The sequence below is a fragment of the Podarcis bocagei genome, assembly GCF_964188305.1.
Source record: "Podarcis bocagei genome assembly, chromosome: 17".
NCBI classification, from domain to species: Eukaryota; Metazoa; Chordata; class Lepidosauria; order Squamata; family Lacertidae; genus Podarcis; species Podarcis bocagei.
The window spans coordinates 5,431,380-5,447,607 of NC_138143.1; the positions used below are offsets into that span (position 1 = coordinate 5,431,380).

General features: G+C 44.4%; 1 protein-coding gene across 25 annotated transcripts in view; it reads left to right on the plus strand.

The window, feature by feature from the left end:
- The window catches only part of WNK3 (WNK lysine deficient protein kinase 3), a 92,882-nt gene that overhangs the window by 69,245 nt on the left and 7,409 nt on the right, over positions 1–16,228 (plus strand). For 24 of the 25 annotated variants that reach the window (XM_081175656.1, XM_081175647.1, XM_081175654.1 and 21 more), the window contains 6 exons: positions 6,363–7,207; positions 7,935–8,163; positions 8,546–8,661; positions 12,704–13,164; positions 15,248–15,459; positions 15,898–15,999. In XM_081175656.1, coding sequence (XP_081031782.1) covers positions 6,363–7,207; positions 7,935–8,163; positions 8,546–8,661; positions 12,704–13,164; positions 15,248–15,459; positions 15,898–15,999 — 1,965 coding nt within the window. The remainder of the gene's footprint in view (positions 1–6,362; positions 7,208–7,934; positions 8,164–8,545; positions 8,662–12,703; positions 13,165–15,247; positions 15,460–15,897; positions 16,000–16,228) is intronic. The other variant, XM_081175646.1, reaches the window with a different exon arrangement.

The following is a 16,228-nucleotide window of genomic DNA, read 5'->3' on the forward strand; positions in this document are numbered from 1 at the left end:
TCCATACATCACCACTGGGAAAACCATAGCTTTTACTATACGGACCTTTGTTGGCAAGGTGATGTCTCTACTTTTTAAGATGCTGTCTAGGTTTGTCATTGCTTTTCTCCCAAGAAGCAGGCGTCTTTTAATTTCGTGACTGCTGTCACCATCTGCAGTGATCATTGAGCCCAAGAAAGTAAAATCTCTTACTGCCTCCATTTCTTCCCCTTCTATTTGCCAGGAGGTGATGGGACTAGTGGCCATGATCTTCATTTTTTTGATGTTGAGCTTCAGACCATATTTTGTGCTCTCCTCTTTCACCCTCAGTAAAAGGTTCTTTAATTCCTCCTCACTTTCTGCCATCAAGGTTGTGTCATCTGCATATCTGAGGTTGTTGATATTTCTTCCGGCAATCTTAATTCCGGCTTGGGATTCATCCAGTCCAGCCTTTCGCATGATGAATTCTGCATATAAGTTAAATAAGCAGGGAGACAATATACAGCCTTGTCATACTCCTTTCCCAATTTTGAACCAATCAGTTGTTCCATATCCAGTTCTAACTGTAGCTTCTTGTCCCACATAGAGATTGCTCAGGAGACAGATGAGGTGATCAGGCACTCCCATTTCTTTAAGAACTTGCCATAGTTTGCTGTGGTCGACACAGTCAAAGGCTTTTGCATAGTCAATGAAGCAGAAGTAGATGTCTTTCTGGAACTCTCTAGCTTTCTCCATAATTCAGCGCATGTTTGCAATTTGGTCTCTGGTTCCTCTGCCTCTTCTAAATCCAGCTTGCACTTCTGGGAGTTCTCGGTCCACATACTGCTTAAGCCTTCCTTGTAGAATTTTAAGCATAACCTTGCTAGCGTGTGAAATGAGTGCAATTGTGCGGTAGTTGGAGCATTCTTTGGCACTGCCTTTCTTTGGGATTGGGATGTAGACTGATCTTCTCCAATCCTCTGGCCACTGCTGAGTTTTCCAAACTTACTGGCATATTGAGTGTAGCACCTTAACAGCATCATCTTTAAAAAATTTAAATAGTTCAGCTGGAATACCATTACTTCCACTGGCCTTGTTATTTGCAGTGCTTTCTAAGGCCCATTTGACTTCACTCTCCAGGATGTCTGGCTCAAGGTCAGCAACCACACTACCTGGGGTGTACCTGGTATAATTCCTCTGTGTATTCTTGTCACCTCTTCTTGATGTCTTCTGCTTCTGTTAGGTCCTTACCACTTTTGTCCTTTATTATGGTAATCTTTGTACGAAATGTTCCTTTCATATTTCCGATTTTTTTGAACAGATCTCTGGTTCTTCCCATTCTGTTGTTTTCCTCTATTTCTTTGCATTGCTCGTTTAAGAAGGCCTTCTTGTCTCTCCTTGCTATTCTTTGGAAATCTGCATTCAGTTTCCTGTATCTTTCACTATCTCCCTCGCATTTTGCTTGCCTTCTCTCCCCCGCTATTTGTAAGGCCTCGTTGGACAGCCACTTTGCTTTCTTGCATTTCTTTTTCATTGGGATGGTTTTAGTTGCTGCCTCCTGTATAATGTTGCGAGCCTCCACCCATAGTTCTTCAGGCACTCTGTCCACCAAATCTAAATCCTTAAACCTGTTCCTCACTTCCACTGTGTATTCATAAGGAATTTGGTTTAGATTGTATCTTACCGGCCCAGTGGTTTTTCCTACTTTCTTCAGTTTAAGCTTGAATTTTGCTATAAGAAGCTGATGATCTGAGCCACAGTCAGCTCCAGGTCTTGTTTTTGCTGACTGTATAGAGCTTCTCCATCTTTGGCTGCAGAGAATATAATCAATCTGATTTCGATGTTGCCCATCTGGTGATGTCCATGTGTAGAGTCATCTCTTGTGTTGTTGGGAAAGCGTGTTTGTGATGACCAGCTTCTTCTCTTGACAGAACTCTATTAGCCTTTGCCCTGCTTTGTTTTGATCTCCAAGGCCAAACTTGCCAGTTGTTCCCTTTATCTCTTGATTCCCTACTTTAGCATTCCAATCCCCTATAATGAGAAGAACATCCTTCTTTGGTGTCACTTCTATAAGGTCTTGTAAGTCTTCATAGAATTGGTCAATTTCAGTTTCTTCAGCACCAGTAGTTGGTGCATAAGCTTGGATTACCTTGATGTTAAAAGGTCTGCCTTGGATTCGTATCGAGATCATTCTGTCATTTTTTAGATTGCATCCCAGTACAGCTTTCCCCACTCTTTTGTTGACTATGAGGGCCACTCCATTTCTTTTACGGGTTTCTTGCCCACAGTAGTAGATATGATAGTTATCCGAACTGAATTCGCCCATTCCCGTCCATTTTAGTTCACTGATGCCCAGGATGTCAATATTTATTCTTGCCATCTCATTTTTGACCACATCCAACTTACCCAGGTTCATGGTTCTTACATTCCAGGTTCCTATGCAATATTTTTCTTTACAGCATTGGACTTTCCTTTCGCTTCCATGCATATCCGCAACTGAGCGTCCATTCGGTTTTGGCCCAGCCGCTTCATCAGCTCCGGATCTACTTGTACTTGTCCTCCGCTTTTCCCCAGTAGCATGTTGGACACCTTCTGACCTGAGGGGCTCATCTTCCCGCGTCATAACTTTTATATGCCTGTTGTCTTTGTCCATAGAGTTTTCTTGGCAGGGATACTGGAGTGGCTTGCCGGTTCCTCCTCCAGGTGGATCACATTTGGTCAAAACTCTCCACTGTGACCTGTTCATCTTGGGTGCCCTGCTCAGCATAGTTCATAGCTTTTCTGAGTTATTCAAGCCCCTTCACCACGGCAAGGCAGTGTTCCATGAAGGGGATATATAGCCTAGGGTTGCCATATTTCAAAAAGTGAACATCCAGACAAAAAGTTGTTGAGCTTCTTGGGGGTGGGCATCAGAGTTGTTGAGCTTTTCTTGCAAAACAGCAAAAATAATTGCCATTTTTTGAGCTATTTTGAACAATTATTTACAAAAATTGGCTAAAATGGCACTGCCGACATGGCTTGCCATATGTCTGGATTTTCTGGGACATCTTGCCGGTTTCTGTCCAGACACTGCTTTCGCCCACAGTATTCTGGACATATGGCATCCCTAAGATAGCCTTTTCTCAGCTCTTCACCCCAAGACGGGGCTCATCTACACTTCCTAGTTACTCTAGCTACAGCTCCACAGTTAAGCTCCCCAAAAGCCACCTGACCCGTCCAGAAGACTTTACTGCTTAGGGACACAGTGGAAAGGCTAATCTTCCTCCCAGCAATGACAGACCTCACCCCTGTCATCCAGCCTCTCTGGGAAGAACTTCAGAACCCTGGCAAACATCCACACAAGCACTGATTTCTCAGAGGCCTGTTTCTTCATGGTCACAGGTTCTTCCTTGAGTTGAAAGGCAGTCCTCCAGACCACCACGTTTTTTATCATTGTTATCCCAAAGTGTGTCCTTCCTAGTGGCCATAATCTTAGTCCATAAGGTTTCAGAGCTGGGAGCCCTGGCACATCTGTGTGACCTTTTCACGAGGGTAGAATAAATCTGTGCACAGCCTTCTTTCCAAAAACGAACAGAGCAACTAATCTTGCCCTTCTCTTGCCCCAGCCCCCCAGCCCCTGTCACAGGCTTAGTCTTTACAGGGTTCTAAAGACTTGTCCCAGACGCACTCAAGCCTTCCATCAAACAGACTCCCCATTTGTATTCTTTAACCCCCAGGTCCCTAGGGGAAAAAGACTTCACCCACCATATTAGTGAGATGGCCTAAAGCCTCCATGGTCTTGACCTATCTGGCTCAGCACCTCCCTACATCACAAAAATGTCATGGCACACACTCCACAAGAGCAGCACCAGCAGCCGTGCTTCCCCCTTCAGTTGCTGATGGCATGTAAGTGGCCATGTGGGAGCCTCCTCCTCCCTTTCCCTTTCCCTTTGCCTCCATAGAGGTGACATTTGACAGCACGTTCCAGCATATTCTTCATCATCGTTACTCCCACTGGTTTATCTTAAAATCCCTCCCTAGAATCAGAGTAGCTTGAAAAGGTAAAGGTGAAGGACCCCTGACAGTTAAGTCCAGTCGCAGACGACTCTGGGGTTGCGGCTCTCATCTCGCTTTACTGGCCAAGGGAGCCGCTATTTGTCTGCAGACAGTTTTTCCGGGTCATGTGGCCAGCATGACTTAAACCGCTTCTGGTGCAAGGGAACACTGAAACCAGAGCAGCGCATGGAAATGCCATTTACCTTCCCACCGGAGTGGGAAGCACATTTTTTGGCGTGCTTTTGAACTGCTAGGTTGGCAGGAGCTGGGACCAAACAATGGGAGCTCACCCCGTCGTGGGGATTCGAACCGCCGACCTTCTGATTGGTAAGCCCAAGAGGCTCAGTGGTTTGGACCACAGTGCCACCCACGTCCCTCAGAGTAGCTTATGCATATCCCATTCCTATTGGATGCTTCTTCAGGTTGAGAAAGGAACATGGAGCTCCTGTTGACCAGTGAGCTAAACAATTTCTCTTGGCACACACATTCATCTCATTCATCTGCAGATACCTCCAATCTGTGTTGAGTCATCTCTTACTAGGAGGGACCTCTCTCTTCCTGTGTTTTGCCTTTTCCTTCTTTGACTCTGTCTCAAGCTTGGCCATGGGATGCAACTGGAGCAAGCATCATTCTAGTAGATTATATATGATATGAATATAATTTTATTTCTTACGATGTTTTTTATTTTATTTTAATGATAGTTTTTTCTATAATTTTAGTGAGTCTCGTTTTTATATGTAAGCCACCTTGAGTCCCATCAGGGAAAAGGTAGGGTAACAACAACAATAATAATAATCAGCATCCAATGCAGCAACAAAGTTAGTCATGTGCTCCCTGCCTCATAGAAGGGCACATTGTTTACCCCAAACAAGAAAGAACCTTCACAGTAAGCACTGAAAAAGCACTATCCTTTTCTAACCAGAAATCAGGTTTCTTTCTTTTCTTTTTTAAAAATCTGTTTTTCAGGGGAAGTTCCCTCACAAAGCAGTATGTAAAGACAGTTGTATAAAACATAAAGGAATAATTTAAAATCTACATTACACTTCTAAAAAATAGCAGTAAAATATCACTAAAATAAAATGATATAGACTGAAATAAAAAAACAACCTTTAAAGTTCCTTCAAAATCATTAATGAAAGACCCATGCATACTTCATGGGGGAGAGCAGTGCATGGATCAGATCAGGTTTAAACAGAGATAAGAAATAATGTGTGGGATGAAGTGTGCTCACAGTTATTGTGGTCATGGCTGATGATGCAGTTGTCTTCTTTTTTATTATTAAAAATTACAGTCTTACTGTGCCAGGTGAAGACTTTTTTAATTGACTGAGGGTTTTAGTTGCCCCAATGTTTTTGTTTTGTCTTGATTGGTAATTTTATCTTGTGTTCACTTTTTTCCTGCTGCTTTCACAACTTTACTGTGTTTCTATATTTATGAAAAGTATTATGAGGCTTTTGTAAAAAGTGGCATAGGAGTGTTCAAGATGAATACAAAATTACAATAGTGACTGGCCCTCATAGGACGCATACATCACCTTGAGCTTGCTTTATCTAGATAATCATATACATTACACTCCTTTATAAAAATGCTATGTGAATTTATTTTATAATAGCCTAAAAGCTTGTTCTGCTGCAAATATGTTGGGCTTGTTTTTCTGAGCTGTTTCTGAAGCAGAGGTGGGAAACCTTTCAGATCAAGGCATTTCCTCGTGAGCAACCTTCCCGGTGCCATATGGTGGGTGCGGGCAAAGAGAGGAGGCAGGGAAGTGAGAGGCGAAAGTGGGCAGAGCAACAGATGTGATTCTTACAGTAGGCTGCATTCCAGCCAGGCAAAAAGCATAGGTTTCTGCACACATGTGTACACACCTCTCTCCTTCCAGGCAAGCCATAGGCATTATCACAATTCCAAGGACATAATCCAGCCAAGCAAAAGCATTCAAGGAAGGCACCATTGAGGTGGAAAGGGGTGTGACCTGTAGAGAGCCCCATGGGCTGAATAGGAGGGCCAAATTTGCCCCCTGGCATAAGTTACACACCCCTTCTCCAAAGCCAGCAACCCTGGTTTTTAAAGTCATAATTTTGAGAACTATCCCATCTTGAATTGCAAGTTTTAGAAGGGACACTCTCTGCAGTTAACAGGGGTTTTTTCCTTCTAAAGCAGGCTTCCTCAACCTCGGCCCTCCAGATGTTTTGAGACTACAATTCCCATCATCCCTGACCACTGGTCCTGCTAGCTAGGGATCATGGGAGTTGTAGGCCAAAAACATCTGGAGGGCCGAGGTTGAGGAAGCCTGTTCTAAAGGGCCATACTGCAACATAGCTTTCCCTAGGGTGTTAATTGTCAACAGTTTTATCTCTTTGTGTTTTCAGACCATATAAAGGAGAGTACCAAAGAAGATCACCCCCAGAATTGTCCACAGGCTGTGGAAAATCTCAGCAGCCAGCACAGAACGATCCCCTCTTCCAGCTCAAATGAGCTAAGTGACAGTATGGTATCTGAACCCCAAACATCGGAAACTGAGCAGTCAGCAATTCCTCACCAAGTGGAAGGCAGCATGGATAAGCTGCTGTCTGCCACTGCTGGTGACAATTATGATGTTACTGCTTCCGATTCTTCTGCTTGGCCAGAGTCTTTAGAGGCAGAGACCCAGGCTGACGAAACTCACTTATCTTCATATACACCCCACCCAACACCTGGCATTGCGGAGCAAAGTATGCCCACTGAGGCCTTTGTGCCCAGACCAACCACCTGCCACATCCTGACCACTGAGGAAGCAGATAACACGATGAGCACAGAACAGGCCAGTGCTTTGGCTCAGACCCCTGGACAAGAAGGCACCCCCTTCGCATCCAATCTGGAGTCAGACAGTGAGGGCCCCCCTAAGATGGACTTTGTCGACAACAACATCAAAACTCTGGATGAGAAGCTGCGGACGCTTCTGTATCAGGAACACAGCTTGTCGGGCACTTCCCCTGAGAGCCAGAAAGACACACAAAGTGCCCTGGAGTCTCCATTTTCCTCGTCTGCTGAAGAAACTCTTCCTGGCCCAGTTCTTGATGCATCAGACTCCCCCCAAGAGACCCAGCAAAGCCCCACCAAGCTTTCAGACCCCCAGGCTATGCTGATCCCATCTGCAAGTCATCCAGACAGTTTGCCAGTGCTGAGGAGGGAGCCCAGTGCTATCACCTCTGCTCCCAGTGATCTCTGTACGCATGTGAGTACTGACAGGGAGATTGGCTGGGGTTGAAATCTTTTCTTCCTGCAACAAGAAATCTATAGCTATGCTAGATGGCTGTACAAACCCATTTGCTAGCTTAATGGGTGCTGGCAAGTGAGAGGTAAGTTTCCTTTTCAGGCATACTATCCCAACATTTTGTCCTGGATCAGTTTTATTAGAGTGCTTGATGAATATCTGGTATCTGGGAGTTACCAGTGCTGGGAGAGACACAGGGTGGGAGTTAGATGATATTTTTACAGCAACAGTTTGCCTATATTAATACAGAACTGAACTTTACTAGGCCCTACTTGGGCTAAGAATTGGAAATGTCCTATTTGGAGAAAGGCATTGTAAAATTGTTGAGCAGTTACATATAACCTCCTAACCTGTCATTGGCTAGTTTAACCTGACAAATTGATCTTTTTTAAAAATAGGCACTTCATTGAGCTTGGAGATTTGAATGTGCAACCCTCAGCAAGAAAGCAATCTCTAAAACAGAGATAGCTAACCAGGAGCCCTGCAGATGTTGTTAGACTCCCAGCTCCCACCAACTCCAGCCAGGATGGCCAGTGGTCCAGATGATGGGCATTGGTAGTCCAACAATACGTTGGCTACCCCTGCTCTAAAATATTTAAGGTTCGACTTGTATAGTGCAAGACTCCCCCTTGCCATTATTCAGACACCACTTTCTTCTGTCCCTTCCCCACCCACTTCTTTTGTTCAGGAGATGTCCCCGGAGGCTTCATTTCCTGAGAACCCTGTGGCCTGTCCTGCTTCAGCATCAAGTGGTGGAGCTGTGCACCTGCATGCAGGAGGTGGATATTTTGGCCTAAGCTTTACTTGCCCTAGTCTCAAAAACCCTATTAGCAAGAAATCCTGGACTCGCAAATTAAAAAGCTGGGCATACAGGCTACGGCAGACCAGCTTTTTCAAGAAATCAAAAGTCCGGCAAGGTAGTGTGCTTACAGTCAGGGATCTAGACTAGGTAACATCTGTTTTGATTTATTTAAGTATGGTTGTTTTATTTTCTCTCTCCCCCCTTTTTTAGCATTTCCTGCCTCTTCCATTTATACATTTTTGCTCCTTTACTCATTTGTGTAACATTTCACCCACCACCACTTTGTTTTCCAGTTTGATTAACCAGTTTCTTCATTCCACATAGAAGTGTAGGTCTTTAGATACAAAAAATAAAATAAAAAGCCTACATGTATAATAGAATCATTCTTTTTATAATGCAATGTTGCTTTTTAGTATTATCAGGGTCCCAGCTTTGCCTGACTGTGTGTTTTTTCTTTGTGTTCGTTTTCGACAAAAATAAAATAAATGACACAACAGAGGAGATGACTGGCGATGTTGCTCCTGATTGGATTTCTCTCTCTGAGCATGCAACAGTGCAGAATAAAGCACCCGGTCAATCTATGGCTGGATCATTCCAACGAGGCCGATTTCAGGTGCGTATAATGTAATCCACAAAACCATGTAAATCCAAATATGCATGCAATGATTGTCTTACTTCCGCTGTTTGTTTTCATTACTACCTTGCTTTGCTCAAAAGAGCACAAGGGTGGGGGACTGTCTTCAGGCTAATGGCCACATTCCCATCTGGACAACCTTCTGGGAGAGTGTGTGACAGTGACAGAGGCAAAATGAAGGCAAAATTTACCATTGCCCCACCAGCTCTTTTGATATGTTGACTATTAGGCATACCTCCTGGACCAGGTTTTGCTGGCATTTCCCCATATTTGGATTTTTATTTTATTTTTTGCAGCTGGTGTAGGTTTGAGCAATCTTATTTTAACTAGATAAAGCATTTGATTTAATCTGAAGTTTGAACTACAGCATTGTTGGAGATTTGCATTCTGGCTGTCGCTTGTTCATTGCATTAAAGCAGTAAAGGGCTTGGATAATTGGTCTAAAGTTATGATGCGCCAATTATGAGTTATATAATGCATGTTCAGTCCACTATTTCATTTATTGTGAAAATCACAATTTCAGCTTTTGCCAAGTTTATCTATAGTTCGCATTTATGAAACAAATCTTTGTCACAGCTTCATATTGTGACTCAACTCATACTCTTGGAGGTATAAAACTTCAGGGAATGGGAGGTATCAAATTGGAGCCACCTAGTGGCAAGAAACAAATACTAGAATAAGGAGAGAGAATTTTTACTGAACTTTCCAGGGACATAGTTGGTCGCTGCTCAGAGCTAATCTTTTGCTGTAAAGCCTCCAGATGTGAGAGCTTTTAAAGGACTGTGAGCTGACTCTTCTGAAAGGAAGAGGCTGGTATTATTGCAAACTTTGCTAATCTGATTCATGAAGAGTAAAGAAGCTGTTGTCATCTTAGTTTTTATCACTGCTTTGAGCTGAGCTAAGTGAGCTAAAATCCCTACTTGACATGGGTCTTTCTTTCCATCTACTCTTGTTCAGTTTGCTGAGTGGATATGAGAAACATCTCCCCACCCACAAACCCACACATCAGTCAGAGCATCACTGTGGAGCAAACCATGTATTTTACAATGTTTTCCATTGAAGGTCACCCCATAAACAGAGTGCACAGGCTATTTGACAAAGCAACCATTTTTTCATGCTGTTGTTTCTTTCTTTTTTCTTTTTTGTAATTGGATTAAATACTTTTATTTTTACTACATCTCAGATCTGTGAGGGGGAAGGCCTTTACCCAAATAGACAAATTGAGGTCCAGATTTGCAGCTTGAGCCAAAAGTTGTGTAAATGAAGATAACTCCTACAACTTTCTAGCAGGGAGGAAAGAATGGCAGATTGCCTAAGCCAGTCAGGACCCTGGGAAATCCCCAATAGCCCTGCTGGCTGAGTTTTGGAAAGCGGTGTCTCAGCAGAGAGCTAGGACCATCTGAAGCCTAAAGTAGGCTGGCAAGGTAGTTGGCCTCAACTACCTTGATGACCTAAAGGGCCTCGTCCTATTCTGCAAGCATTGATTCCTGTGCCATGGAAGGGATATCAATATTATTGGAGGCTCATTGTTTGAGGAAGGTTGAGAGCTCCGTTGTTGGGCCAGAAGAGCCCAGGGAGAGATGCTGAGGACCCCTCTAAGTAGAGCAGCATGTATTATTTCCTCATCAGTATCTTTCTCAGTGTAGTGCAAGAGCCTGGGATTGGGGTCATGATCCCAAGAAAGCATTGGGTCATATAGACATTGGTCAACAGAGATCTGAAGACTTTGATGAGGATGTAGGGGGGGAAATTATGCAAGGTTGAGTTGGTTGCTCTTTAGGTGGGAAGGCACATTGCCTGAATGGCATACCCTGCGGGACAATTGTGTATACACCAAACTGAGTCTGGACACTTAGCAGTCATAAAAAGTATATTCAATACAAAATGTAGTTACTGGGAGGAAAAACCTTGTATACTTTCTAGAGCAACAGGAGAATACCTTTGCAGCTATGGTCTGGCAGTTTTTACTTTGAAACCAGTGCTCCCAGTGCTACAATGATACATATTGTGGGGAAGATATTGGGGAGGATGCTAAAACCTTCCTGAAGCTATTCCTTACTGAAAACTGAGGGTCCTCTGTGTACATGTTACCCAGGGATTGGGGAGGAACAATCTTCACGCATGAATCAAGCATGTTACAGCACTGTACTAGAGATTAAAAAAGGAGGCGTTCTTCACATTCTCTGGCCTCAGTCACCCTTAGGCTCAAAGGAAGTCATAAAGTAGGTGGAAGCACTGCTTGGGGTGGGATCATTTCCCACTCTACAACCTTTCAGGCTGCAAGGTCTTGTCAGACTCCCTGGACTCAGATGACACATGCCCAGTACAGTCCTCACCGTTGCACAATGTAGGAGGCAAAGGCTGCAGAATTGGGCAGTGGCCTTTTGAGAACACTGGCTGTTCCTCAGAGGGAGTGTGAACAATACCAGATCAGCCAGCCTCTGCACTCTGCTGAGGCAACAGTTCTCCTTGTGTGTAAATGCGAACACATGAGCCAGCAGCATCTGTGGTGCTCTGTCCAGGGTCCTGAAAACCCCCTGACTTGCCTGTTGTGACTCTCTGCTACCAGTAAGTGTGTCTGCTACAGTCAGCTTCCCCTGAGCCTTGAGCCATGTTCTTGCAATACGTGTGGCTTGCAACAGGTATCATACTCAGCCTACCAGAGAGGTAACCTCCCAAATCAGGGTACATGAATATTTAGAAGCTTTGGAACCTACATTTGGGAGTATGAAAAGTGCTGAGGAACTTATCTATAGATTTCATAGCAACATGCAAAGGTGATGAGAGGAACTGTCTGCCTACCTGCAGTGACTAGAGAAAATCCTGCAACAAGTGGTCTCAGAGGTGGCATGATGCTTGACCAGATGGGGCAAGGGAGTGTTGTCCTAATACTAGAGGGGACTCTCTATGATAAACAGTTCTTAGTAAAAAATAGTCTGAAAGAGAAGTTACCAGTGCCTATGGGTTCTTTTCAGATAATGAAAAGGACTGTGTCTGTTGCTCCATCTCTCTGCAGTAATTCTTCATTCACTATAAGTATTTTGCATTCTTATAGTGTATCTTTCCTGGTGAACCATATGTAGGTCTGTATCATGTAGCTCCCTGTGCTTTAAATTGCTGTACGTTTTCCCCCTGTCTGTCTCTCACTCCCTCTGTTCCCCCATCAATGTATTGCAGTCCTTATAAAACCACTCAGTTTTGTCTTGACTGTGGATAGTTTTGCTGCAGTTGCTATAGGATCTCCTAGCAGGCCTTTGCAAGGCATATTAATGCATATTAATTCAAAGTAGTTTTTAAAGAAATCTATGAAGCTGATTATTGACAGTTTTCTTAGTGTATCTGGTATTTTCTCTTTGAAGTCCTCTCTTCATAGATATTTAATACATGGGGTGAGGGGAGTTTATTCTTTGTTTGGTGTGGTCTTTTTAGCAGTAGGGTCAGCTGACATTTATGTCCCTGTAGTCCAGGTCTCTCTTGGCATGACATGATACACTGTTTCCCCCTTTTTCTGAATGGAAGATAAGAATTTGCTCTCCTATTTAGGTCATGTAAGTCAAAGCTTTTGTGTGCATTTAGTAGCTAACATACATAAAACCTTTTTATTTGTGCAAGGTGTGGTTGAACATTAAAAAAATGCAATATTTTTAATATTTCATATTTTAAATCTATTTTAAATGATATTGTTATAAATGTATCTTGTTCCCGGGTTAAGCATTTGGAGATAAAGTAGGTTAAAAATCCAACTAAGGAAATGAAACCCCAGGAATCCTGGCTCTTTGCAACCCCTGCTCATTCCTCGTCGACTCTTAACTACAATCTGAGGCCCAGTAGTACAAGTGTGTCATGTTGAAGACACCAAAGTGGGAGCTGCCGCCTGGGCTTGTAGTTGTAAAAAAAATATTCCTTGGGGACCAAATCCTGCCCATTTTTCTGCCCCACACTAGGTCAACTTTTCTATAAAAGGGAACCTACTCAGCTGACGTTCTCTCTCTTCCTCTCTCTTTCTCTGTGTGTGCTTCAGGTCATCACAGTGCCACAGGCTTCAGGTGGTTCAGATAGTGAACCCTGTGAGATGCCTCCTTCCTCAGAACCTGGTCCAGAAGAAGAGGCTCCCAGAAAAGGAGAAATTGCTATGTTGGCTGGTGCCATGGGTGAAACAGATGCATCCCCTACCACCCCTGAGCAGCGGGACCTGGAGGAGAAGTCTGCTATCGCTAGCAGGATGCAGTCCTTCTCAGAGCCATGGCCCAAAGGCAGTTTTGTGCGGAAGCAGCCTAGCTCTGACAGTGAACTTTCTGCCCCCATGGGCGGTAGCCTGGAGGGCTGGGAGCGAAGCCAGCAGTCACAAGAGGAGAGGGATGGCACCCACGTAAAGAGGCGCAGTTCACTCTTTTACTCCCCCTCTTCCCCAATGAGCAGCGATGATGAGTCTGAGATTGAAGATGAGGACCTGAAGGTGGAGCTGCAGCGTTTGCGGGAGAAGTAAGGGCACTAAAATGGGGCCTTGTAACATATTCGTCAAGGTTCTCATTATAACGAGGGACCGAAATGTGGAAAGGGTGGAGCAGAGTAAGACTTTCTTTGTGCTCCATTACATTCAGTTTTTGATTTTGAAGTTAGATAATATCACAAAGCTTCGGTAAGTCTGGGTCTGCTACTTCCAGATGATTCTGCCACTATTTAGCAAGCCAGATTGGATGGCCATTTGATGAAGGAATTCTCAGGTGATCTGTCATACAACCAATCAATGTAACTGAATCTACATAAATTTTCATATGAAGGAAACTTATTCTGAAGGGGGGGGGAATCGTTATTTCTTCTTCTTTTTAGATTATGTATAATTGCATCATAGTGGTCTTAATCTTAGAAGTGGCCTTCCCTTCTGGGTGAGAGAAGGAGCAATGCCTCTTCTAAGAAGGAACTTTCAGCCACAGAGTTGTAAGTACTTACCTTACAAATAATTACCTTACAAAATATTTTGCCTGTTTAGCAAAGGGCAACTTTTTAATCAAGCAAAAAAGTTAATTAATACATCAGTCTAGGTGAATCTATTAAACACTGCAGCCCTTACTATAGATGTGTGATGTATTAAGTAGAAGTAGGACAGAGCAACCTTATCCTCTAGTACCCTAGGGAGACAGGGAAGCTGCCACTATTCTGGCACAACATTTGCCATATCCAACCCTTGCCCGTCACAGAAGGTGGGTGGGGGACACATGGCTCTGAAAAGAGTAGGGTGGAGCAGCAGCAGCTCCACCCCCAGCAGCCATGGCAACGCCACCTGCCCTTGAACATTTAATTGCGGTCAATGTGGCGAAGTCACGGAAATGCCCTATTGCCACCAGACAGAGCCAACTGACTCATGCTGACATAGGGGCACCCCTGCTACACCCCTGCCCCACCCCCCGCAACACGCAATCTGCCAAATATACAATGATGTCCCAGCACCTTCTGCTGTGTGAGTGGCCAAGAGCCGCAGGCATCCCTGAGTCCAGTTCCTCTTACACTGCACACTGCTGACAAGTACTGTTTTTCTTCACAACACAAAAGAAAGGAAAGAGAAGCCATATAACACAACATCCGAACTGCTGCCTTGGGAGAACGCCTGCAAAGGGACGAGAATCCAAGGCCACTAAAGGAGAAAAAGAGCATTTTGCCACTTGGGGAAAGGGAAGGAGCAGGATAGGCCCAAGAGGGGCCACAGCCACACATTGACAGCAGCGGCCTCCAGTAACTCACACTGTAGGGGAAATGGTTGGGAAACGAGAGTTGCAAGAGCATGCCCCAACAAGGGGAATATGACCCCCATGCACTTTTAGTATGCCTGAGCCAGCAATAGTCATCACAGAGGCAAAAGACAGGGAGCTCGTGCACATGAGCCCACACTGGAGTGCCACAGAATAGTTCTCTAACTATTTAGCCATAGCAGCAAACAGGAAGCAGATACCATATGGGACATTTGCTTCCCTCAGTTTCAAGACATATGCTGGATTGAGACACGTCAAAGAAGCGATTCAGTTAAACGCGTTGCAAACTCATACAGGGAAATCTGGTAGGGAAAGACAGGACTCCACAGCGCCATCTGGTGTCACAGTGTCAGATTGCATATACAACGCATATAAAATGCTTTTTCTTTACCAGTCTAGCTGAGTCCATAGTCATATATACCAGGAACACATGGGCTGCAGGAAAACCCCTCACCTGTGGAGCAGCTTAAGTTTCACATGCTGTGTGTCCCAGGTCTCAATAAAGAGTACAATCCAATGCTACAAATGGGGGGCGGGCAGACTTAGGAACTGCTGAGCCAATCAGGAGGAGCACTGCATAGGCCAAGAAGTCCTTTTGGCCCACCCCTCCCACAGCAACCCATGTGAGTGAGGAGAAAGTAAAGGAGCTCCTAACTCTGAACCTTAGCACAATCAAAGTCTTTGCCTGCTCCCTGGGCTGAAAGTCTCACAGCTGGTCCATCACCCTTTGCCTGCGTCAAGTGGCTGCTGAGGGGGGTATAGAGTAAGCCAGGGCTTGGCTTTGTCCTAAGGCTTTGTTCTCTTCCTCTTCTGTGTAGACACATTCAGGAGGTAGTGAACCTTCAGGCTCAACAGAACAGGGAGCTGCAGGAGTTGTATGAACGGCTGCGTTCCATCAAAGATAGCAGGTCAGAATCCTCTGACATCTCCCTGCAACTGTCGTCTCCACGCCGGCCCAAGTCTTTCAAAAGCAAGCTGCGTAGCAGGCCACAGTCTCTGTCGCATGTTGACAATGGCATCGTTGCTCCCGGTAAGAGATGGGAGTGGGAGGTGGTTCAGAATATGGGTGCCGGTGTATGGAATTGTCAAAGCTGAAGGGTTCCTTAATGTAGAAGAAAAGTCTAAAGTTCACAAATGCATGAAAGATAAGCTTTCCTTTCCACTTTGCATTCTTTGTCATGGGAATTCTATATTATTTCCTTGTTGGCTCATTACACGTGATGCAGCAAAAGTCTAGAGAGCTTTCCCATTGCCACTTTCCTTTGTTATGTTTTGCCCTGGTGAGCTGAACGTTTCAAAAATCTCTTGACAATAGTCACTAGTTGGATGCCCAAATCCCTGAGACAACTTTGTAAATATTACCCTTGGGTACAGATCCATTCATTTGTCATCTTCTCCATTCCCACCCCATAGTTTTGTTACCTCTAATCATGTGCCTCCCCCCCCCCAACTTTCCTCCGCCTTACAGAATGCTGTTGTGCTACCACTGCTGCCTCTGTGATAGACTATCAGTTGAGCATTCAGGCCCATTTGCTGCACCAGAGCTGTTCACAAGCAGAGACTAGCCAAGGTATTTGCACATTCCATTCTTCTCTTCTGAAATGCCAATGCTATATATTTAATATCTTCCTGTTGGTAGATGACATCTCTGCAACTTCACCATGCAAACACAGAACCTGATAGCTAGCATTGTGGTTTGTGTGTGTGTGTGTGTGTGTGTGTGTGTGTGTGTGTGTGAGAGAGAGAGAGAGAGAGAAATATAGTGTGTGTAAAAACTAGCTGCCAGTCTAGCGGCCATG